The sequence below is a fragment of the Neovison vison genome, chromosome 13 (genome assembly GCF_020171115.1).
Source record: "Neovison vison isolate M4711 chromosome 13, ASM_NN_V1, whole genome shotgun sequence".
In the NCBI taxonomy this organism is placed as follows: domain Eukaryota; kingdom Metazoa; phylum Chordata; class Mammalia; order Carnivora; family Mustelidae; genus Neogale; species Neogale vison.
The window spans coordinates 65,787,208-65,813,593 of record NC_058103.1 but is presented as its reverse complement, the minus strand read 5'-3'; the positions used below and the strand labels follow the sequence as shown (position 1 = coordinate 65,813,593).

The 26,386-nt window shown below is 38.0% G+C and overlaps 2 protein-coding genes across 7 annotated transcripts in view; one reads left to right on the top strand and one right to left on the bottom strand.

Moving 5' to 3' along the window:
- Nucleotides 1-17,920, bottom strand: part of HEATR5A (HEAT repeat containing 5A) — a 111,381-nt gene extending 93,461 nt beyond the window's left edge. For 4 of the 6 annotated variants that reach the window (XM_044231137.1, XM_044231134.1, XM_044231135.1 and 1 more), the window contains exons 1-3: nt 13,051-13,090; nt 2,852-3,056; nt 1,075-1,286 (exon numbers count right to left, since the gene is read on the bottom strand). In XM_044231137.1, the coding sequence (XP_044087072.1) occupies nt 1,075-1,286; nt 2,852-2,977 (338 nt within the window). In that variant the 5' untranslated portion in view covers nt 2,978-3,056; nt 13,051-13,090. Of the gene's footprint in view, nt 1-1,074; nt 1,287-2,851; nt 3,057-13,050; nt 13,091-17,835 lie in introns of those variants that run through there. The other 2 variants (XM_044231132.1, XM_044231133.1) reach the window with 2 other exon arrangements.
- LOC122893850 (60S ribosomal protein L35a-like) lies at nt 4,542-4,951 on the top strand. Its single transcript, XM_044231138.1, has one exon. It carries the CDS (start codon nt 4,542-4,544, stop codon nt 4,872-4,874), a length of 333 nt encoding a protein of 110 aa, XP_044087073.1. The 3' UTR covers nt 4,875-4,951.
- Nucleotides 17,921-26,386: the final 8,466 nt, after the last annotated feature.

Genomic DNA, 26,386 nt, shown 5'->3' with positions numbered 1-26,386 from the left:
CATGAATACCAAGTAATTACACTTCCCATAACAATTTTTTTTAAAAAATGGGTCTTTAAATAATCAAAACCTCAGCCCAAAGATTCAATTCCCCCAAATTCTTTTTATAAAATAATTTTCCATGAAACTGACCTGCATATATTGGCTAATCAAAGATAATCTTAAAGATGCAAGGTAAGAAAAACAGGAAATAATATTCTTATCAAGTCTGAAGTCTGAAAACTTCTTGGGAAAATACATTCTGTTATAAGCTAAAAATTAGATCAACAGAAATTTCTGTAAAATTACTATTGTGGAACCATACATGGCAAATGACTTTCTCTAAAATAACAGACAAAAAAATGAACTGAATCCTATAGAGAAAGAAACTAAGCTGTTCTTTTTAGGAGCTTAGAAGAGTATATTTCTATATGGTACTTACTATTAACTTTTACTACTAAGAGCTAATAAATTAAAAGAAAACCCAAGAGGTGAAGAACTCAAAATACCTTTTTCTTAAACACTCAACTGCTAAGACTTTTTTTGTATTTATCCTTAAAACACTTCTTTTTTAATAGCTGACATATATTAGTTTCAGGTGCACAACATAGTGATTCAATAATTATAAACATTACAAAATGCTCACTACAGCAAGTGTAGTTACCATCTGTCATCATACAACGTTATTACAGTATTATTGACCATAGTCCCTGTGCTGTACTTTCCATCCCTATGACTTGTTTGTATAACTAGAAGTTCATACCTCTTAATCCCCTTCACCTATTTCACTTAACTCCCTCCCTATCCCCCACTCTGGCAACCACCAGTTTGTGTACTACATTTACGGGTCTCCAGCTACTACATTTTTAGTAAGACAGTTTTCCTTCCTAAATCAAGACTTCAAATATGTCTAAAATATTTTTTAGAATAGTCTCTCAGCCAATGGGAAAATGTTTTTTTTTAAAGGTAGATTTAAAAAATGAGCAAAATAATTTGTGCTCAGTTTCAAAATAATTATCAAGTAGTTTGGTTTCTTTAGAAAAATGATTCAACAAGGAAACACTACTTTATGTTCAGTTTTAATATTTAACTTACAGTTTTGTGGGAAGATAACTTGGAGAATCATCTTTGCTACGAATAAGATCATTACATTTATCGATTGTCTCGTAAACAGAGAATGTGTCACCAATACTATAAAGAACACCTAGATTTTTAGCAAGGAGTTTGCGGGTAGGGGGCCCTGGGGAGCTATTCAACAAAGATAGGAGCTGTTCAACAAGAGTCTTCTGTTTCTCCTTCACATCACTCTAGAAAGGAAGATAACAAAGAATTCAAAGTCAATATAATTACATGTAATCTTTTAATGTGATTTTTCTTTCATATATTTAAGAATTAAAAACTCCAGAAAAATACAAAATTATTTTGACTAAAAATTACAAGTAAGTTGGTGGTGTAGTCATTGTGCCACACAAGGTAGTTTGCTGCCCTGCAGGTATCTCCAAAAACTAATTTCTGGGCCACAATACAGTGGAGTCTCTGTGAAGAAAGATAAGGATTCTATTTCTTCTATATCTTTCTTCTTCTGTTGAAAGATAGAGCAAATATGTACTTAAACCAGAGGCTCTTTGTTATTAAGTCTCTCCCCCATATATATCTGTATAAATAAGCAGCAACCTATAATCTATCGTGAGTTGACCTTGAAATGAAGGACTGCGTTACTCAGATCTTTTTCTAAGTTTAGTGCAATTTTCTTTTTGTAAACTTATGCATCTAAATGCCAGTAATCTTATTCCATTTTTCTTGTCTACTTTCTGAAAAAGGAGTACAGAATACCATTATAATAGTAAAGGTATTCAGATGCTCACTACAGCATAAGCTTCCACAACGAACTATTTGTTTGTATACGGATTTTTGTCTTGTTAAATTCCAAATTTCTCCATGAGTAGTGTCTCTGTACCATTTCTGCATTACATATGGTGTCACTTACTATGTAGAAGAATACCCTCATTCTTAGTAGGAGATGTATGCAGAAGTATTTAAGGTGCAATACCATCTCATATGGCTCAGTAAATCAGTCAATCAAATATGATAAAATGTTAACTGCTGAATATAGCTGAAAGTATGAATGATTTTTTTTTTTGGGGGGGAAATTATTTCATAAGCCTAAGAGTTAATATGTTTACTAAAGGACTTTTAAATTCATATTCTCTGTAAAAAGCTCACAACTTTTTAAAAGTGAAACTCCCTTACAATATTTAGCAATATATTACACAAGGGCTTCATGCATATGAAGTGAAGAAAATAATGAAAATGAAATCTAATAGAATGTGGTTTATAGTTAGTTTTTTATATTTTTGTATATATATATTTAAAGATTTTATTTATTTATTAGAGAGGTATCACAAGCAGGGGGAAAGGGCAGAGGGAGAAGCAGGCTCCCTGCTTGGGGAGCCCGATGTGGGGCTTGATCCCAGGACCCCGGGATCAAGACTTGAGCTGAAGGCAGATGCTTAGCCGAGTAGGCCATCCAGGCTCCCCTTTTTATATATTTTTAAAGTAATATAAAAAGCATTGATTTCTTCCTGTTTTGAAAGAATAGACTTCTTGTAATATTTCATTATAAACTTTTCTTTAAATTAACATATAATGTATTATTAGCCCCAGGGGTACATGTTTGTGAATCGTTAGGCTTACACACTTCACAGCACTCACCTCCTCCCCAATGTCCATAATCATTATAAACTCTTAACAGGGTCTAGCATTTGAAAGCTAATTTAGGTTACTCTGAATGAAATTAGAAAAGCAAACCGAAGGACCTACACAACATCTGGCACTTAAAAAAACACTAAGAAGTTTTTGCAATTTTACCCACCCTGCTGGTTGCCAGCAAGAGCTTCTCCAAATAGCTCAACCAGTCAAAAATAAACTCTGCCTTCTGAACTTCACCTAGTTGATTGTACACTTCTTCATTCAGCAATAAGTTATGAGCTAATTCCATTCCTTGCCGAAAATTCTCCTAGTTGGTCACAATTCTTCTCATTAAACTTCAGTCAATATATCTAAGAAAAAAAAAAACCCTGTAATAGAGGAAAAGAACGTATTTTAAAAGGAAGGCAATTCTAATACTGGAAATTTCCACAGAAAGCACAAAGTATAATTAAATTGGGAGATAGTTTTTATAAATTATAAACTGGGTGAAACTGGGAAATCCCAACACTGAACTCTTAACAATGATACAAAATCTACCTTTGACTCAGTTTTTGGAAAGCAGACAGGCAAAGCTGAAAAAGTATCATTGATATTCATATGAAAAAATTTGCTAAACAAAAGAGACATACCATTAAAATTCTAAAAATTTTTAGGTTAGGCTACTAAGGATTAGATTTTTAATTTTCTTTGTAGGATAAATATCCTTTTACTAAAATAAAATGGGTCACAGGTACATATCAATAAGTGACCAACTATCCAGAACTCCTACTAAAATTCTATAAAGTTTGACCTCTACCTGGTCCTGTCATTTACCTGGATTTTGAAATGGAAGGACTTATTCCTATTAGCATCTGTTTCCTCAGCCTAATAAAGATACTGCATATAGCTTGAGGCTAGGAGTTTTAGCAAAAAGTCTCATCTCAACCAGAATAGTCCTATCTCTGTGAGCCCTGTGAAAGCAAAGTCCTTGTTTTCAAGACACTTCGATGGATGTTGTCCAGGGACTGTAGCAATAAACATCTTATCTGCTCTGACCCAAATCCAAAGCAGCCTTCATTTCTGCTGTAGCAAATACTCAAAAAAAAGACAGAGTAGATTCTGCTTGGTTTTGTTTTTTTAAATTCATGAGTATGTCCTGGGCATATATCTTCCAGAATATAAATAACATGTAAGTAATTAAGTGACTCAATCAGCCATAAAATACAGTAAACAGCTATATGTAGACAGTGGGTATGTGAACGGTCATTTTACTATTCTTCACTTTTTCTGTATTTTTTAAAAGATCACAATAAAAAGTTGGAAAAAATTATTTAAGAAATTAAGAAACACACAAGCAGGGTGCCTGGCTGGCTTAGTGGTAGAGCATGAGATTCTTGATCTTGGGGTCCTGAGTTTTAGCCCCATGTAGGGTGTAGGGTTTACTTTAAAAAAATTAAGGAAAATTAGAAGGGAAAGTTCAAGACAAAAAAACACACAAGGTGGCTTTAAAAAAAATCATCACTACTACTTACAAGAGAGACAACTATCATCAAGAACATTATACAGAGAAGGCACTACATACATAAAAGATGGGTACTCTTATTCACTAATCTATCAAAAATAAATTTGATAAATTATAAAACTCCCCGCAAAACAGAAACAGGTAATTAGAATTGCATGGAAATACAGATAGAATGCTGCAGGTAATTAAACTATAAAAATGAAATATATAGCTCATATTCCCCTAAACAAATCTCAACCTTTTATAGAGAAGCCAGCAAGTGAAAATATGTTAGAAAATCAAATGGGACGCTTCCCACCATCTTGGAGCCTCTGGAGGCCTGCTGGGAACAGGACTCCTAAAATGACAAATTATGTCCGGAAGGTTGTGGTCCAAAGCCATTTTTGCTGGCTATAAGCGGGGTCTCCAGAACCAGAGGGAGCATACAGCTGTTCTTAAAATTGAAGGTGTTTCTGCTCGAGATGAAACTGAATTCTATCTAGGCAAGAGATGTGCTTATGTGTACAAAGCAAAGAACAACACAAAGACTCCAGGTGGCAAACCAAACAAAACCAGAGTAATCTGGGGAAAAGTAACTTGTGCTCATGGAAACAGTAGCATGGTTTGTGCCAAATTCCAAAGCAACCCTCCTACTAAAGTCACTGGCCACAGAATCCATGTGATACTATATCCCTCAAGGATTTAAACTTAATGAAAAGTAAATAAATAAAGATGTACATTTGTTCTCTTGTTAAAAAAAAAAAAAAAGGAGAGAGAGAGAGAGATAGAAAGAAAAAGAAAAAAAAATCAGATGGAAGATCTAGGAAAGATCTTTTTTTCTTTTTTTCAGAAATGTCAATTTTAAGGAACAAGAACATAAACAAAAATGCTAACAAATTCACTTTTACAGAGCCAAGTGAATTTTTAGATTCTTGTTTAAATCCTCCTTTCTTAAATTATTGAAGCCAACTGACCAAAATATACACAATTAAGGAAAAAGTTAATAAATGCTAGAGAAACAGTTTCTGGAAGGAACCTTCTAGCAAATGCAAGTGTACACTCAGTATCTATGATTGCCTAAAGGAAAAAAAAATTACCTCACTATCATAGAGAAAATTTCTTATAATTGCCATGGCAAACCAAAAATCTTATCTTAAGAATCAAATTACCCTTTTTAGAGGTCATTAGGACTGCTGAAGAGACTTTTTTTTCCTTAGGCAGCAGCAATATTGTGGTGTAAAATGATCTATCAAGAAGCAAAATAGCTAACACAATGCAATAATAAATAATTCAGTAAAAAGCTTGAGATCAGAAGCAGGGCAGAGTTACCTCCAAAGTCCTCAATACATTCCTCATATAAATTACTACTAAAAGTAGACAATTCATATTAGTAATCCTACATTTAACCACACAACTCTAAAATGCACCTGTGATCTGCACATATGCACTATCAATGGGATCAGCAAATGCTTTTTGCAAGTAACAGATGTTCCTGCTCTTACCTGAAGTTTTACTTTAGGAAGATGAATACAAATGGATACAAATTATGTTTTAATTTAACCACACCCTACAACTCTATGTATCTGAAGACTGTTTATTTTTCTAATTTTCTCTTATTTTCCATTTTTATGTTTCTGTTGAGATCACAGAGTGATTAGTTTATTAAAAGTGAACATACATTACAACAGATTTTTCAAACTACGAATGTGCTACTTGAAAAAAATGTAGGGGCGCCTGGGTGGCTCAGTGGGTTAAGCCGCTGCCTTCGGCTCAGGTCATGATCTCAGGGTCCTGGGATCGAGTCCCGCATCGGGCTCTCTGCTCAGCAGGGAGCCTGCTTCCCTTCCTCTCTCTCTGCCTGCCTCTGCTTACTTGTGATCTCTCTCTGTCAAATGAATAAATAAAATCTTTAAAAACAAAAAACAAAACAAAACAAAACATTTGTAAAACTACCCACCGTAATGCCAGTCATTATTTTTGACAAAGCTAACACTTGGCCACTTACCATGAGTGCTTTATATTTTCTCAAAAATTCACAAAATTGTTCAAGAAACAGCCAGCTATTTTTAGATGAAGAAACTGATGCAAAGAAAAACTAAGTAACAGTCCTAATGTCTTGATGATTTGGTTGTATACTTAAGCAGCCTGACTCTAGATAATATGTGCTTTAACCACCAGATACTCTCCTGCCACTTTCATCCAATCAAGTCCTTCCAATACCTCAAAATCAGCCATTTTTAAAAAAAGCTTAGAACATGTAGAGAATTTGTGGATAATATGGAACAGATCATTGTACTATTTCCTAAAAAATGAACACCAGATTCCTTATTTTAATACATATGAGAATCTAGTAATACAACAAAAGTTACCAAAAGAATTCTCAGGGTATTCATAATATATACTATAAATTTCCATGAATGCAATGTAATCTGAAGTATTAATCAAAACATGGCACAACAGTCATTTCCAGACCTAAGTAAGCTGTCCCGTGGAGAAACATAAACAGGTACCTGTTATGGATACTAGTCCTGTATTTTAAAAAGGTACACAAGAATATTACTTTACAGGGATGCCTGGGTGGCTCAGTCGGTTAAGCATCTGCCTTTAGTTCAGGTCATGATCCCAGGATCCTGGGATATAGTCCCACATTGGGAGCCTGCTTCTCCCTCTGCCTCCTGCTCCCCCTGCTTGGGCTCTCTCTCTCTGACAAATAAATAAGGTAAAGTCTTTAAGAAAAAAAAAAAAAAGAATATTACTTTACAGTCAATATTGTATATGCTTGCTAACACAAAGCCATTAGCTGAACTAAGCTTACAAACACCTTCAATGCTTTTTAGCCCTAAATTTCTCTGAAGCACCGTTTGTTTCCTTTGTAATAACTGCTCATATTTTGTGTACAATAGATACTCCTAGTGACTCAATCATAATTTTCATCCCTGAAGTCTTCTATATAGAGAAAAATAGGCACTGTGTACTAGACCTAAGGTTCTAAAGTACTGTCCTACTACATGACTCTCAAAGTGGGATACCCCTAGTAGTGTGCCCACAGAATACATACACTGGAGGATCAAAATTTACTTAACCATTTCCTCTCTGACATTAACTTAAAACATCATACTAAAATAAATACACACTAGAAGGCAAAATTAATAGTATTTCGAGATAAAACACAAACCTTCAGAAAAATTTGAAGCATGACAAGCCTTTGTAGACCTCTTTTAATAAAATCACCGCCCCCCCCCCCAACACCCACCACAACCCCACCAAAATTCACTCCCCTCTGCTGGTAAGAATACCAGTGTAGTGGAAATTTTTTTTTTTTTTTTTTTTTTTTATTTGACAGAGATCACAAGCAGGCAAGAGAGGCTGGCAGAGAGAGAGAGGGGGGAAGCAGGCTCCCCGCTGAGCAGGGATGTGGGGCTCGATCCCAGGATCCTGGGATCATGACCTGAGCTGAAGGCAGAGGCTTTAACCTACTGAGCCACCCAGGCGCCCCAGTGGAAATGTTTAAGAACAACTAAGTTGCTAGTAAGCTGAACTATATGAACTGCCATTTTTATAGTTCAAAAAAAATGGCTGAATATTAGCAAATTCACATGGTTCAATTTAAGTATCATGTTCAGTCTTCAAATACTTGGCATAGTGTAAGAAAGGCTAATGTCTCCATTCTGCATAGTGTTCTTACATCAGTGACTTTATTATCCTGGAGTAATACATCTGTATAAATATTGTTGACTGCTGAGATAAAAAGGAACCACTCTTCAGAAGTTAATCTTATTATCATGAAGGGCTAATTTTCCATCTGAAAATGAGTTCACATCAAATTTATGTAGGCAAAGCAGTGTAGCACCTGCAAGAATTTTATTTTTTCACCTTCAATAATTTTATTCATTTAAAATATTTTTTAGGGGGGAGAGGAGAGCGAGAGAGACTCTTAAGCAAGCTCCACGCCCAGTTTGGATCCCGATGGGGTCTTGTTCTTACAACCCTGATATCATGACCTGAGTTGAAATCAAGAGTCCGACTCAACTGACTGAGCCACCCAGGAGACCCTAAAATATTTTATTTTTAAATAATCTCTACACCCGATGTAGGGCTTAAACTCATAAGCCCAAGATCAACAGTTGTATGCTCGACCAACTGAGCCAGCCAGGCACCCTTCACCTTCAACAACTTCAAAAATAACACAAAACAAAATAGCCTACAGATGCCAGTCCTGATAGTGTTAACATGATTTTCTCTATATACGGTTTAAAGATTTATTTTGGTAGAGACAAGAACATATTTAAAATATAGTTAAGATTTATGGGGAAAAGAGTCTTCCTAATCAATCTTTTTGGTCACTTAGTTTCTTAAAATGATTCATTATATCACTGTGAAGAGGGAAAAGAGAAAAAATCGCAATAATCAAAAAGAACAACAAACACAAAATAAGATGAATCTGTTGCTTTGTTTTTTCTTTCCATAGCATGAAAAGACCAATTTACAATATGAACAAACCATTATGCAGTAAGTGGAACTAATTCCAGAATGCATCAAGTGTGCGAAGTTTTGAAATATATCACATGTAAATTCAAATTACTTCCTTCAACTCTCACTTCTCTAAAAGTTATCACAACAGCTTCAATTCAGCTTTAGTTTTTAGTTTTCTCAGTTTTGTTCAAAAAGCATAAAGTAAACAACAACGACAAAAAACCCTCTCAAAAATCTCCCCCACTTCAGGAAACATACATAAATCTTAAAATCCAAACCTTTCCCAAAAAACAAAACAGTAATTAGAATTAATCTAGAAAGAAGCTGGAGCATTTCTATCCTGACCTAATTTAAGACTTTCTTTGACCTGTGATTCAGGCTTTGCAAGATTATAGGTTATAAAATACCAACTCACAAGTTACAGAGAGCTTTAGGTCATGCTTAAAATGTTGCCTAAGAAAGCCTGCCCCTGGTAAAGAAAAAATGAGGTCTTTTTTTTTTAAATTGTACTTTAAGTATCTATAGGCACAGTCCTAAAGTTGGTCTGCTGACATATTTATAATTTTATAATTTATAATTTCAGAGTTCTTTAATACAGTTCTATCTTCATAATTTTTAAATCTTGTATTTATTCCATCTTCAAATCGGAAATATCTTCCTTTTTTCTTTCTAAATAGACTCACTATCTTAAAATTAAGCTAGGGGTGCCAAAGTGATGCAGTCAGGTAAGCATCTGACTCTTGGTTTTGGCACAGGTTGTCATCTCAGGGTCTTGAGACTGAGCCTTGGTCGGGCTCTGTGTTCAGCAAAGAGTCTGCTTTAGACTCTTCTCTGCCCCTCCCCCGTGCGCACTTGCTAAAATAAATAAATAAATCTTAAAAAGATAGTAAAATTCAGCTAAAAGACCACTTCCTTCAGGAAAGCTTCCATGATTAATTCTCCTATTCTTACACTGTTTTCTCTTGGTATAGCACTTCTTCCATTATATTTATTGTCTTTAAAATGTTTGGCTTCTCTGGCTATCACTTAAAATTGTGAGATTCTTCTGACATTTTTCCAAATCATGACTTAAAAATCTTAACATTAATTATTAGAGCAGTAGCATGGATAATGTTTTTCTCTATCTCCAAATTTTTAGTGATTTTAAAGCTTTTAAAATAAAACCCTTAAAAACCAATAAACAAACTAAACTTCTGTTAGATTTCTAACTTTTAAAATTCACAGTACCATTTGTCGGCATCATCTCGGTAATATCACAAATGAGGAGGACACATGTATAGGCTGCTGTTGTAGTTTCTAGCTATGCCTTTCACCTTCCTAGGAGACTCCCAAATCACAATGGCAATAGCAGCTATTACTCAGTGAGCCAGGAAATTTTTAGGTGCTTAACTTATACCATCTCTAATCATCATAAGGAAGAAAGCAAGGAAGATACTACTGGTCCTCATTTTATGGATAAAGAAACTAGTAAGATATTCTCTTTCCTCACTGCTAGGAAGCCTTTCCACAGGAGGGAGAAGGAAAAACGGAATTTTTACATGAAAATGTAAGGAACAAAATATGCAGAATAAATGGCATGGGGAGGGGAGAGGTTATTACTCTACATTTGGGCTCCTTCTCTATTTACCCTACATTTTTCTGTAAGTCACAAAACTGGCTTCATGTTCTAACTCTTCCAAGGATAAGGAGTCCAAAGAATTAAAGAGGGATTGTGCTGAAAATAGCAAGCGGAACAATACAAAGAAGATAGGTAAGTTCTTAAAATTAAAGGAAACTAAGTGTATCATGATAGCAGACCTGTAACAATGCAGACAAGTGGTTCATAATTCTAGCTGCTTTTAAAAAAAAAAATATCAAAGCCAAATATAAAACAATCAAATCAGAATCTCTAAAGGTTGGGGTGCTGTAAATAAATGGATTTTTCATTTAACCATTACCATCAAATCCCCACTAACACTATTAATTTTTAGGTAAAAATACTCAGGCTAGATTATAGTATGGATGATTTTAATAGCTGATTAACATCTACTACTCTCCTAAATTTCTTCTATTAAACTGGGTAAGAAAGATTTATCTTGATATTTTTAGATAAGCTATAGCAACTGAAACTGCTTTAGAAAGCAGAATGACAATGACATTCAAACCCATGGTATTATTAGGGATGAACCTAATCTTAGTCTAATTCTTTATTAACAACCTTAAAAATAAAAATAAGTTACTATTAGTTAATATTTTAACATGTTGGGGCGCCTGGGTGGCTTAGTGGGTTAAGCCTCTGCCTTTGGCTCGGGTTGTGGTCTCAGGGTCCTGGGATCGAGCCCCACATCGGGCTCTCTGCTCAGCAGGGATCCTGCTTCCCTCTCTCTCTGCCTGCCTCTCTGCCTACTTGTGATCTCTCTATCAAATAAATAAATAAAATATTTTAAAAAATAAAACATATAGATTTTAAAATGTTTAGTGTACAATGATTGAAGCCCAAAAGGAATTTAATTGAATGGCTCAAAATCACATGTACATAAAATCTAAATATGGTAAGTACAAAAACTTTAAAAGTAACACTAAGAATTTAGAAAACCTGTTTCATAGTGACAGCACAAAGAGGTACTCTTTTGGAAAATACATCAGAAATCATAAAAATATCAAAGTTATCTGACAAAAGCATCCCGCTTTTGAAAATTCATGCTAAAGAAGTGATGCCCGGGTGGCTCAGTTGGTTTAGCATCTGCCTTTGGCTCAGTTCATGACCCCGGGGTCCTAGAATCAAGCTACCCCCATCAGGCTCCCTGTTCAGCCCGGAGCTTGCTTCTCCCTTTCCTTCTGCCTGCCACTCCCCCTGTTTTCATTTGCTCTCTCTCTGTCAAATAAATAAATAAAATCTTAAAAAAAAAGAAAAAGAAAAAGAAAATTCATGTTAAAGAAAGATAAAGGAAAATATCAGAAGCATTAGTGTTGATTATAGCCCTATAAAGGTGGTAACTGGAAAATTCGAAGGCCAACATTAGAGAAATGGTTAAATAAATTTTGAAAGAAAAAATAAATTTTGGCATATTCAAATATTAGATTCTCATTAAAAATTATAATTAAAGGGGCACCTGGCTGGCTCGGTCAGCAGATCATGTGACTCTTGATCTTGGGGTGGTAAATTCGAGTTCCACATTGTTGGGGGTAGAGTTTACTTTAAAAAATTTATAATTATGAAAACTACAAGTGCAGAAGCTTACATAGTAAGAGAGGGTCCTGTAGGTAAAAGCAGTGTTTCCTGAAGTGTTTTTATAGAACAGTAGTACCAAAGAATAAAGATGTGTTGTGGGGGGGGCAGGGAGGAGGTCTAAAACCAAATACTTTTAGAAAATGCCAAATTGGCAGTTTCTTTCCTATACAGCGTCTCCATAAATGCAGTATGGTAATGGGCACTATATACTGCCAGGAGGGCATGTATATATATAGTACTCAGTGTTTTAACTACAGACATCTTCCCAAACTCTACCTCTTTCTCTCTTCCTCCCTCCCTCTTTTTTTCCCTCTCTAGGTTCCCCGCCCAGTGTGAACCCAACATGGGGCTTGAACTCATGACCCTGAGATCAAGACCTGAGCCCACACCAAGAGTCGGATGCTTAACTGACTGAGCCACCCAAGCATCCCACTATGTTTTTCTTCCCCGCCGCTCAGCTGGGAATGTTGTGAAACTAGTGTTCTACAGAACACAATCTTCGCAATAACATCATTAAATACTATAAATCAATAAATTTAAATACTTCTTTTTATTCATACTATGATAGGATTTTTATTGGAAGACTATATAACAAATTAATATCATACCTACTTAAAAGTAGCCATTTCTGATTAGTATTTTGGATCAAATTATTTAACATTAGATATTCTAAATATAAACAGAATCTCTTAGCTACTCCTAAAATATGAATAAAAGAAAAGATGCTTTTAATTAACCTAGTATAAAAGTTCACATAAAAATGTGTGTTACTACTACTTATAACTAAGTTTCACATCACACACCTTCCAAACTAAAAACAGCTTGTTGTGCCATAAATTAAACAATTTGGGGAGAATTCTGACTACAAATTCTCATAAAAATAAACTTAAGTCATGTTTATTGTCATTTCACACAAAGTCTAAATTGTAACATGCCCAGTCACTGCACTATCATATTTTAATATATAATGAAAAAACATCAAGTACAGCAAGATTCCAAGACTGTTTCCTGCAAACTTGGTAGGGATGGGGAGAATGCTGCTTATCACTGCATACAAACCAACAGGAATGGCAGATGCACACAGCTCTAAGAACCAACAGAAAGCACATCCTATGAGATACAGACGTTAGGGTGAAAATAGGAATTACGGGGAAATTTATGAACTGGCATAAGAAACACAAGCAGGGACGTGACTTACTTTGCCTTCCTCTTCTGTTTTTCTGAGGTACTGCAGATCACTGTTAGGGATGAGAAAAATGATGGAAACAGAATTAACTGAAGGAGGCTGCCAACGGGGGCCCCACTGAAGTCCTACTGGTTCTGCCAATTCTCATTCCAGATTACAAAAGAGAAAATCCCTGAAGGGTAAAAGGAAGTGTTATGTGGAAGCAAGGGGAACTCAGCAGTACAAACCAACTCTAAGGCAGTGATCCGAGAAGGACCTAACATTTTTTGTGACAATTCACTTAAAAGTAGAAACTTTTAATCCTTATAACACTGAAACTTGATTATTATTACCCTCATTTTACAGATAATGGTAATAAGAAACATGTCCAAGGTTAAGATATTATTTAAAGCAAAGTAAGATAATGTCTCCATCTGTCTGGTTTTAATGTTCGTGTTCCTTCAACTACTTCATACAGTCTCTTCATAAGTGTCTCTAATCACTATTACTGACAGGTACTGCCATAGCCACTGAAGCATCTAATCATTATAATTTTATTATTCTTTTTCATCACTTCATTCTCCTCTCATGTTGGTACTTTGAGGCTTTTCGTTAAAGTGTGAGGTCTTCTAGAGACATCAACTTTCAAAGGACTCTTTCCATCTAGACAGTAAATCAATAAGTATCAACAGTGTTAGTTCAGTCTTTGGATATTCTTGACAATTTTTATCACTCTTTGTTCCACAAATCAACTCTTCCATCTCCCTCTAGGAAGACAGATTTCATTCTGGGCATTGAGGAGTGCCAGAAGGCATATTTTAAGATAGAAAATTTATCCTTCTTTTATCTCCCATCTCACTCATCTGAAAGTAACTATCTAAACAACCTCACTACTTGCTACACCAAGTTAAAACTCCAATAAGAAGAAAACAAAGTTTTTTGTTTTGCTTTGTTTTGTATGTGTGGGGTTTTTTAAATTAATTAATTAATTTGACAGATACAGATCACAAGCAGGCAGAGAGGCAGGCAGAGAGAGAGGAGGAAGCAGGCTCCCCGCCAAGCAGAGAGCCTGATGCGGGACTCGATCCCAGGACCCTGAGATCATGACCCGAGCAGAAGGCAGAGGCTCAACCCATGGAGCCACCCAGGCACCCCTTTATTTTGTTTTTTTAAAGGATATGCAGTAATTAATTATTTCAAAGATCATGAACTTTCCTAATCTAAGTCTCTTGAGAGGTCTCTAATAGCCTATTCATTCTTAGTTTAGGCATGATTAATAATCCAGTTATCTGGATTCTAGCTAGGGTGGAAAAGAACACCATATTAAAAGTGAAAGAGCAAAGTCATTGAGATCAGGAAGAAGTTAAAGCAGGATGCTAATGGTGATGGAAGCAATCAAAATACTATTTAATAAAGCAGAGACATTTTAAAAAGTAGGGCAACATGAGACTACTAAATACTACTAAGCAAAGTGCACCAGATGCCATTATTCTTCCAGATCAGCAGAGGCCAGGAATCCTTGCCCAGTTTTCCAATAATCTAATCTTGTATTTGCTATTTGTGAAATATGTCACTTAGGGCTTCTTGGTTTAGACCCTGCGTACCTTACAATATCCCTCCTTCTCCCCCTTCAAACTGTGACTCTTATATCAGGGTTAGCATTCACAGAATCAGCCTTAATCCACACTATGGTCTGACATCTTGATTCTTCCTCAAGGCTCTCACTTCTGACACAGAGCAAACATATCCTATGGAATACCCAGCCTAGAACTTAGCTACATTTCTGACAAACCCTACTGACAGGGTTCTGACAAACCCTGACAGACACTGCTTCTTACTATCTGCCAGATCCCCAGCTATACTCCTAACTTTGCAAGTAGAGCTCCCTGGAACAACTCCATTATTCCTCTGCCTTTTGGCAGCCACCCTTATGGCTGCACCCAAGTAATACAGTGAACATACCATCTATTACCTCTAACCTCCCAAAACAGTCTGGGGCAACACTCTGGCAATCAAATTCACTGATATTTCAGCAGCAAAAGATAAAATATATTCACATAAGGTGGGATTAAATAATAACTATAATAGCTTTATATCAGTTTGCATTATATTTTGCTGCCAAATGAGTTAAGAAAAAAACTTTCCAGAGCCTTTCCACACTGGAATTAAGATGAAGGGACTCTCTGGGGCGCCTGGGTGGCTCAGTGGGTTAAAGCCTCTGCCTTCAGCTCAGGTCATGATCTCAGGGTCCTGGGATCGAGCCCCGCATCGGGCTCTCTGCTCAGCAGGGAGCCTGCCTCCCCCTCTCTCTCTGCCTGCCTCTCTGCCTACTTCTGATTTCTGTCTGTCAAATAAATAAATTAAAAAAAAAAACTTAAAAAAAAAAAGATGAAGGGACTCTGTATATATATGTCTTTCTTTCCATTTTTTCCTTTCCAGCTCTCCTCCCAAAATATTAAAGAAAAAATTTTTTTCTTGAGTGTTTCAATAGGTAATTTCAACTTTCTGATAATTTTACTTATGTAAAAAATGTACTAAATAAACGAGGTATATTTTGGGTACATACACAAAAACATGTATATATTCATCATACAGATATCATACAAACACAGAAGGATATAAACAGATGCTATATATTTACCCAGAGAAAAGCATTATCCAGGCAATAAGTATAACTAAGTTACTGAAGAAGCAGACATACAAAACATTTTATTTAGTGTAATTAGAACCATACCAGGGTTTTAAGATTAGTGATACAGTATACAAGCTCCAAAAAAAAGGCTTTTTTCTTTTCTTTTCTTTTTGAAATGCAGAGGTCATTAAACTAGTTATCCAGAATTTAGAACAAAAGAATTTTAGAATAGTAAGGGGCCTAAACAAATCCAGTTTAACCTTTATTCTGTTCATAAGATAATTAAGAAACGCTAAAAAAAACGTTATAAATGGCCTCAATCCCCTTTCTGAAGGAAACCTGGATGGAAGACAGATGCACTGCTTAAAAACAAAAGTACTTAGGGGCATCTGGGTGGCTCAGTGGGCTAAAGCCTCTGCCTTTGGCTCAGGTCATGATCCCAGGGTCCTGGGATGAAGCCCCATATCTGGCTCTCTGCTCAGCAGGGAGCCTGCTTCCTCCTCTCTCTCTGCCTGCTTCTCTGCCTACTTTGTGATCTCTGTTGTCAAATAAATAAATAAAATCTTAAAAAAAAAAAAAAGTACTTAAATTCAGGTCTCCTGACTGTCAGGAATCTTTTCTTACATTATAGCTCTCATTCTAAAATAACTGCATTCTAAGACAAATCAAACGTCCAATACTTTTTTAATTGTCACTATTCTTATGTTATAAACCCTATCTGCTTACCCATTAAGGAAAATCGATGGTATTAAAATGTAAGACAAGTCTCAGCTTCACTGTTGATCTAAAATGACTTTATTAAAGACACGATTTTTGGGGCGCCTGGGTGGCTCAGTGGGTTAAGCCGCTGCCTTCGGCTCAGGTCATGATCTCAGGGTCCTGGGATCGAGTCCCGCATCGGGCTCTTTGCTCAGCAGGGAGCCTGCTTCCCTCTACCTCTCTCTCTGCCTGCCTCTCTGTCTACTTGTGATCTCTCTCTGTCAAATTAAAAAAAAAAAAATCTTTAAAAAAAAAAAAAAGACACGATTTTTAAAACGTGGAAATGAAACAAGATAAATTCTTCTCTCCCCATCCATCTAATGCTCAGCTCTAAGGAGACTTCTGCTTTCCTTACACTTTAACCTCACTAGATTACTTTCTCCAAAAGTTAACAATACTTGTGGGTGCATTCTCCCCCCGGCCGCCCTTTCAGCATCTCCTCTAGGCTCCACGTTCCTTCAGACTGCAAAGCCTACACACAAATGGTGCTGAATATTTGAATAAATAAACGCACATAAAAATAATGTATAATTATGATCCTTAAGTAAGGAGCTCAAATCATCTGGCTTCTATTATCTGACTTGACAGTTATAAAAATCATCTTAACTTGCCAGAGGTATACATTACGTGACCAGTAAGTACCATAAAGCACTTTATAAAGTTCCTAAACACTTGATAATCACTCGAAATGACGCTTCGCTGGCCGAGAGTACGGTAAGAGGAAATGTTTCCTCACACTAAGCAAATGCTACTCCAGCAAAGGCTTTTTTTTCTCGGAGAGAACTGGAAATGAGTCCTCACGTATAAGGCAATATCCACTCCCTTTTCCAGAGCGCTTCTGGAAACCCGCCTTGAGGGTGAGGTGCGGGCGCTCAGAGAGCCTCGCCCGAAGCCCGGGTTGGAGCCACACTCCCGACGGACCTGGGGCGCAATGGGCGCCACTTGGGCGGGTCTGGCCAGTTGGGTTCCGACCTTCCAAACCTTTCTCCACAGGCCAGGACCGCCGGGCTCCCGCCGGCGGACAGGGTTCACGCCTACCTGTTGTGCTCCGGTAAAACCAGACTTTCCCGGAGCCGGGGGACAGGAAGACTGACCGCACTGGCCATTCGGTCGTCCCCGAGCACCAGTCCAGTTCCTCCTCGGCGAGTTCTGACCCCTTCAGCACGACACCTAATCCCTCCACGCATTCCCGCACTCAGGTTCCCCGCTTCCTCCACCACTCCGCAGCCGCGACCACCCTGGGGACCCCCAAGCCGCCCAACTCACAGTGCAGGCCCGGGTGTGATGTCCCTCCCAGTGGACAGGCAGCTCGGGCACCGCCCCCCTCGCGCCCGCAGCGTCTCCACTCCCAGGATCCCAGACTGCTCACCTTCTGGGGTCCCCCCCCCACCCCCGGCTCAGTGCCCTTCCCAGTCCTGCCACGTTACCGGCTCCACAAAACAGCAGGGCAGCGCCGAGACTCGCCGGCGGCGGCGACTGCGAGGCAGTGCGGCGGGAGGGGCGCGCGAGAGGCGGAGCCGGAAAGCTCGGAGCCCGCGAGCGCGGCGGGAGCCAACGATTGGGAGCGCGCCCTGCGCCGCGCCGCCGATTCTAGGCCTCCTCAGCCGGCCGCCGAGCCATCGAGCACCCACTCTGGCAGGCGTAATTGCTCCACCGCCGAAAGAGCGATGGGGGAGAGTGCTGCCCAAGTTAATTGAGGCGGGGGCGGTGGCTATGCAGTCGGTAGATCTTGGCCACAACTATTTTTGTCTGTTGTCATCGCCAGCCAGAATCCTTAGGGGCTGCACTGGAGCATCTGAAGGCCAAGACACACGGAGTCTGAAGAAATTCAGGCAGGGAGTGCTATGGGTGTGGATGGTGTTACGTTAAACAGGGAAGGGACCCTCGAGAGCTTTGTGGAGCTACTCCTGGTCTTAGAGCAGAGACACTGGGGCCTGACAAAGCGCCTTACTCAGGGTCACACACAGAATCAGTGGTGGAATTGGGATTCACAGCCACTTGGCTCCAAGTCAAGTGCGTTTTTCCTGTATACTCAGCGTTCTGAATATAATTTCCAGTGTTTATTTTGAAACAGTCTCAAGGTTACAATAATGTTGCAACTATAGGACAACGAACATTTTTCCTGAACCATTTACTATTCAAGTTGCCGACATGATGCCGTATTATTCCTAAATACTTCAGCGTGTGTCTTACTAATAATCACCCTCATCTATGTAATCACCATCTACCAAAATTAAAACATTTACATGATACATTACATTTAGCCAATTGTCCCAGTAATGTTTTTTATGGAAAAAAATTATTCAGTTTAGAATCAAGCATTGTGTTTACTTGTCATGTATCTTTAGTTGCTTTCAATCTGGAACACTTCCTCAGTCTTACCTTTACTTTCATATCCTTGACACTTTTGAAGATTCCCGGCCAATTATTTTGTAGAATGGCTTTCACTTTCCATCCATATTTATGATTAGAATCAGGCTAAGTGTCTATGACAGGACTGTCACAGAAGTAATGCTGTGTTCTAATTCTGAGGCCAGATGCTTGGTTTCTCAAACTGTTTCGAAAGCAAAAGCAGAACTATAGTTGTATTAGTTGCATTATTATCTTAGCTGCACATATTGTTTTGTTCCTTATGTTTTATGCACCTCTTTTTTTTTTTTTAAGATTTCATTTATTTATTTAATTGACAGAGAGAGACAGTGAGAGAGGGAACACAAGCAGATGGAATGGGAGAGGGAGAAGCAGGCTTTCAGCCAGGAAGGGAACCTGATGTGGGACTTGATCCCAGGGGATCATGACCTGAGCAGAAGGCAGATGCTTAACGACTAAGCCACCCAGGTGCCCCTGTTTTATGCACCTCTTAGCAATCATTAACTTTGGTTTTTCTACTCCTACTCCCAGTTTACCCACTGATTTTAGAAACCTAATGGGGTCTCATCGATAACATTAGTCTTGAAATTATCTGACATACCTGATCCTACCAGGTCCCAAAGCATGCCTCATTATCCAGAAGAATGCACACCTCCAAGTTGTTTCAAGCTTCCCCCCCTTCAAGGTGTCAAGAAACCCCTCACCCTCCTCTCGTGTATTCACCTCCTTCCCCAAACATATATAAACTGTCTCTAGGCTTAACAATCACTCAATCACAGCAATCTTTAGAATAATTCCTTGCCTTCTCCTTGGGCTGCCCTTCTCACAGTAAAGCTCTCTTAGCTAGCTTCAAAACTCATGTCCAAGATGTTGGCTTACTGTGCATCAGGTACATGGAGAAGTTTGAGTTTGGGAACAGTGGCATTCTATCAGATGCCAGGGTGGCTCAATTGGTTAAGCATATGCCTTTGGCCCAGGTCATGATCCCAGGGTCCTGGTATTAAGTCCCCCATTAGGCTCTTTGCTCAGCAGCGTCCTTCTGCCTGCAGTTTTCCCAGCTTGTGTTCTTTCTCTGACATTTATTTATTAATACATAAAATATGTAAAAAAAAATTGCATCCTATCAAGTGGCACATTTTAATTAGTCTCATTATTGTTTGTTTTAATAAAGTAGTATCTACCAGGCTTCTGCAGTATAAAGTTACTTATTTCCCCTTTGTAATTAATAAGTATTTTGTGGGGGGGAGGGTCTTTGAAATTATGTATTTTCTCATCAAAATTTTAATTTATTTGTTTATATCTATAAATTCAGAGTTTCCTATTAAATGGGTCATAATCTATTTTTATCATTGTTTATTTTGATGTTAAAATTATTCCAAGTTTGGTCTGGGAGAGCCCCATTCATGCTGGTTTCTGTGTCTTTATGTGTTTTAAATTCTTTTGCAGTATCTTTTATAAAACACTTTTAAAATACAGAAAATTTGAAACAGTTTTATATGCCATATACCCACTATCCATAGTCTACCCTAATATTTCACTATTCTGTGCCCTTCCGACACACCACCATCATTGTTTGAGCACTCTCTTATTTTCTAGCAGTGTAAGATATTCTAAGATCTTCTTGCCCCAAACCTAGATGCAGCCATTTATCCAGGAGCCCTGGTTCTTTTAGTGGAGAATGGTATTTAGAAGCACTAGGAGTGCTCAGTGCTATTGGGGTATCACTGCTCAGGCTCTCAGTAGATGCAGCTAGGGAATATTTATACATTCATACAGTGCATCTATATAGATAACTATATATATATATATCACATTTACAACTATATTTCTTTATCCAACAATATATATTGAAAAACCATATTTCACCATATTATCTCCAATCTAGCATCACACAGTATATTCCAATTTTCGCCCGTATTTGTTTTTTTTTTTTTTTAAGATTTTATTTATTTGACAGAGAGAAATCACAAGTAGATGGAGAGGCAGGCAGAGAGAGAGAGAGAGAGGGAAGCAGGCTCCCTGCTGAGCAGAGAGCCCGATGCGGGACTCGATCCCAGGACCCTGAGATCACGACCTGAGCCGAAGGCAGCGGCTTAACCCACTGAGCCACCCAGGCGCCCTTTCGCCCGTATTTGTAACTCCTTTCACCTACAGAGAGAAACCTGGATCTTATTATCCTTGAGATATTTACTTGTTTGAATACCTCCTCTATATTTAAGAAATCACCCATAGCTGCCATGTCTCCCTTTGGAGGATGCTGCGTTTGCCCACTACGGTTCTGAAACTCCAAAATTAGCCGTGACAAACCACCCTTCCAACTTTCTTCTTTTCTTAGCCCTGCTCCCAAACCTTGTGCCAGTGCCCAGTCCATAAGCCCTCATCACTCTGCTCATGCTCCATCTCTTGTCAAGCATTCCCCTAGGCATCCTCTTTACTCCACTTGATATATATAGACACACACACAAACACAAACCGACACATACACAGACATATTGGGTACTATCAATTACCCTGAGAAAGGTACTAAAGTATTATAAATCCTGAAGGAGAGAGAAATTACTATGAAGTTCTATTGGGAGGTTCATGAAGGGTTTAAAGAAAAAGATGACATTTAAAATGTAGACTTTGTGGGTGCCTGGGTGGCTCAGGTGGTTAGGTGTCTAACTCTTGACTTTAGCTCAAGCCATGATCTCAGGGTCCAGAGACTGAGCCCCATGTTGGGCTCCAAGCTCCATGTGGAGTGTGCTTGGGATTCTGTCTCTCCCTCTCCCTCTGCCCTTCACCCTGCACTCTCTCCCTCTCGCTCTGTCTCTCAAAATAAATGAATAAATAAAATCTTTTTAGAAAGTTAAAAAAAGGGGCGCCTGGGTGGCTCAGTGGGTTAAGGCCTCTGCTTTCGGCTCAGGTCATGATCCTGGGGTCCTGGGATCGAGCCCCACGTCGGGCTCCCTGCTGAGCAGGGAGCCTGCTTCCCCCTCTCTCTCTGCCTGCCTCTCTGCCTACTTGTGATCTCTGTCAAATAAAGAAATAAAAATCTTAAAAAAAAAAAAAAAGAAAGTTTAAAAAAAGGGCACCTACATGGGTCAATCAGTTAAGTGTCTGACTTCGGCTCAGGTCATGATCTTGGGGGTCCTTGGACTGAGCTCCACACTCAGCGGAGAGTTGGCTTCTCCCTCTCCCTCTACTCCTCCCCCTATTCATGCTCTCCCTCTCTCAAATAAATAAATTAAATTAAAATAAATAAATAAATAAACAAATAAAATCTTTTAAGAAATAAAAAATAAAAATAAATAAAGTTTTAAAGATAAGTAAATAAATAAAATGGGCTTTGAAGAATGCATAAGAGTGAATGAGTAGGATGTACGTATTCTATTAAATACTAAAAAAAACTCTGGAGGGTGCCTGGATGGCTCAGTCCTTAAGTGTCCACTTTCTGTTCCTGTCATGATCCTGGGGTCCTGGGATCAAGTCCTGATTCAGGCTCCCTGCTCAACGAAGAGCCTGCTTCTCCCTCTCCCACTTCTCCTGCTTGCGTTCCCTCTCTGGCTGTCTCTCTCTGTTAAATGAATAAAATCTTTAAAAAGAACAAAAATAACAACACTAGAATTTTTAGAGCTGGAAGGGATATTATATATTATTGAGTCTGACTACTAGTTTTACAGAAGCTTCAAAGATGACTCCAAACTTTGAGCTTAAATGACTAAGAAAATTAAATGAGAAGGAGGAGTCAGTTTGGAGGAGTAAATAACACTTTTAATTGTAAACATGTCACATTTGAGTAGAGCATCCAGGGAGTAATGTGGGTCAGAACCAGAGATCTAGTTCAGAACTTTTCCATATGGAGCTGACAGCTGACACAATGAAAGAGGAAAAGAAAGAAAACCAAGATAGAACCCTGAAAAACAACCAGTTTAGTTTTAACCAAACAGAAATGTGTTCCACCTTTCAACTTGTATTTTACTTTGTTCAGTCCCGTATTGGGATTTTGAGTCATGATATTATAATTAGCATTATTATAATAATAATTATCTGCTAATTATAATTAGAAGAAAGAACACAGCTTTGGAATTAGGTCACTTGTGTTCAAATCCTAATTCCCCCACTTAGTAGGTATAACCTAGGGAACACCACTTCGTATCTTTGAAGCTCAGTTTCCTCACTTTAAAATGAGAATAACGACTCCCTCTCTGAGGTGTAGCACAAGATTTAAGATGTAATGGAAATAACTAGCAGGTTGCCCATTGTCAAATAATAGCTAGCATTGTCAGGCACTTGCCTTATTTTTCTGTCCCAACTTATTCCAGCTTGTTAACTCAGTTGGTGTTCTGTTTGGCACACAGAAGCCTCCCATCTGGTATTTGTTGAAGGAATGAAGAACTGTATATATTTTCTATTTTTTTAATACTCAGCAGTAGAGTGCATTATACTACCTCTCCTTGGCTTTTTATAAAGGAACAACTTCCCTACCAATAAATGAAGCATTCTTAGAATTGTTGGTATTCAATGATGTATGTAAAAATTACAAAGTAAACCAGTAGTTACCCATTTGACTGACTATGTGATATCTTGCTTTAATTTATTGTTTAAACACATCTGATATAATGACTCTAGGTTCCAAGCAGCATATATTTGGGAAACTGACGATGATAGATTACTTTTAAGATTGCCTCTACCACTGAGATTATAAAATTCAATGATGGTAGAACAGTATTATCTAAACAATGGGACTCCAGCTCTCCCATAGAACTATAGGGTCCTGTTCTTGATTGTAATCCTTAAGAGGTTAATAGGTGTTCTTTTAAATAGGAATTCTTAAATAAATTTCACAAAGACTATATGTTAATATAGCCATCTTCTAGAGAGTCATCATGGATAAGAATAGGCTTCATTTTATGTGGTATCTCCCAAGCTTATTTGGCAATAGAATATAATCTCTTTTTTAAAGGAATGCATACTCCTATCTTTGAGAATTAGTCTTCCCTTCAGAGCAGACTTTGGGAAACACAGCTCTAGAAGTTTGTTATTAGTGATCCACTCAGTCTTAACAGGTTGCTCAATGTTGATGAAACCATCAAGGAAACTGGAGCATACATGTAGCAAGTTCATGTCACAAAACACATGGGTTGGGCACAGCTTCCACCCTGTCGATTTCAATATGATCTAAAGCCTGAAATCACATTGATACCCCAGTCCAACAAAAGATCTGCTCAACCTTTGTGATACAGCTTTCTACGTTTTGTTCTATCACGCATTATTTGTCAATGTACTGCTGAGTATTCTGTAATCTGTGACAGTTTTTATTTTTATTTTTATTTATTTTTTTTTCTGTGACAGTTTTTTTTAAAAAATTTATTTATTTTTAGAGAGAGAGAGCAAGAGAGAGCACATGAGGTGGGGGAGGGGAAGGGGCAGAGGGAGAGACAGAGAGAATCCCAAGCAAACTCCCCACTGAGCCTGAAGCCCAATGCAGGGCTTGATCCCAGGAGCCTGAGATCATGACTTGAGCTGAAATCAAGAGTTGGCCATCTAACCAACTGAGTTATCTAGGCGTCCTTCTGTGATAGCTTTTAGCACTAGATTTCTTTTTTGTTTAATATTTATTTATTTATTTTTGTTTATTTGTGAGAGAGAGAGAGAGAGATAGCGAGAGGGAGAGCACAAGCAGTGGGGGAGAGAGAGAAGCAGGCTCCTGCTGAATAGGGTCTATCCCAGGACCTTGGGATCATGACCTGAGCTGAAGGCAGAACCTTAACAGACTGAGCCATCCAGGTGCCCAAAGATTTATTTATTTTAGAGAGAGAGAGAGAATGAAAGAGAGAATGTATGTGTGCTGGGGGGAGGGGCAGAAGGAAAGGGAGAATGAGAGTTCTTGAGCAGACTCCACACTAAGCTCAGAGCTGACATTGAGTTTGATCTCACCACCCTGAGATCATCACCTGAGCTGAAATCAAGAGTCGGCAGCCCAACCGGCTTAGCCACCCAGGCACCCCTAGCACTAAATTTCTAATAAGAACTTTTGAGCCATGGGTAGGATTTTCTACAGTTGGTAAACTACTACTATAAATATTCAGCCAAGAAGTGATACTTACAACATAGCATAGGTCTTGAACTACGATGGCAAGTAAGTAATAGCAGACCATCTAACCTTGAAAGAAGCACTTAAACTCAGGGCTAGTGTTTCTAAGAAGAAATATTTAGCAAATGTAGATTTGCATCTATGCATTTAATACTATATGCAAGAAACAATTGCAATTATGTTCATACTTGACTAGGACACCTAAAGTCCCTTCCAATTCATTTTTCTCCAATCAGATTAAGAAATACTGTGTTTACATGTGCACAAACTTTACGGTTTTGTTCCAGAGTTGCTGCCATATATTTTATAAGTCAGCTTTTTAATCTCTTTGGGCTTCAGTTCCCTCCTCTGGAAATTGAGCATGCATATTAGGTTTCTAAGATCTCTTCCAATTTTAAAAATTCAAATATTCTACTGTTATTCTTATAAAAACACCTTCAAAGTGAATAGAGTAGCTATTATTTGGAAGAAATAGAAACCAAAGTTCAGAACAGCTAGGTGATTTGTCCATGTTTGGAACAAGATTCCAGAAGTAAGAGTTAAGACTAGGCCTTCTGAATCCTCGTCTGATATCTTTTTCATATTATCATAGTACCATATATATTCAGAACTATATAAAATATGCTAAACAGAACAGTACTTTTAAAAGTTTTTCTTTTATATATATGTAGTAATGTTTATTTTAAAATATTATTCACATTGCTTGAAAATACAGCTTTTTAAAATGCAAGGAAACAAAAACATAATCCTATCACCTCCACATAACAATCACTTTCACTTATTTGATTTTCTTTCAACTGTTACTTACATGTCTAAGTAAAGTGATATGCATATGGCTTATCAAATTCATATTCATAGTCATTTCATTACACATAGACATCTAAACATCAGTTCCTCGTTATAGTACTGCTAGCTAAATGTTACCTGGACCTGAAGAGAGAGGAAAAAACTGCTCTCTCCTACTTATAGGTAGGTGTAATTGGCAAGGAGTGAAGAGGACCCAAAATGACTCTAGTTTACAATGATAACCCTTTTCAATTAATTTCTGGCTTTAAAATCTCATGATTAGACTCATTCTTCTGGTTTTCATAAGATAAATCAAGAGACTTCAGGAGGCTGATGTTAAGATGCTCTTACTTGGGTGGGAGAGAAAATCCTGGAGATCTCCTGGCTTATTCCTTTAATATAGTTTCACCTTGGAAGACAGGGAGGATGTGACCCTGAAAGATTGAGCAGCGGGACAGGAAGGTTTCCATGGTAAGGTGGAGGACTAGGCAGCAACAAACCTTCAATAGCCAGGGAAAGAAGGTTCTGGATAGTGGGATCCATAGCAGATTCCAGGAAGAGGAGAGGAGGTGTCTGTGGGGAATCAATAAATATGGGGCTGAGAGGATTTAGAGGAGAGTCCTTGGTCAGCTTGTCAATTTTTTCCTGCCAGAAAGTTCCTGATGGGAACCACAGGAAGCACCATCATAAGCCAAATTAATCATGGAGTTAATCTGTCAAGGTGAAGGAATCAAATTTAATATCAT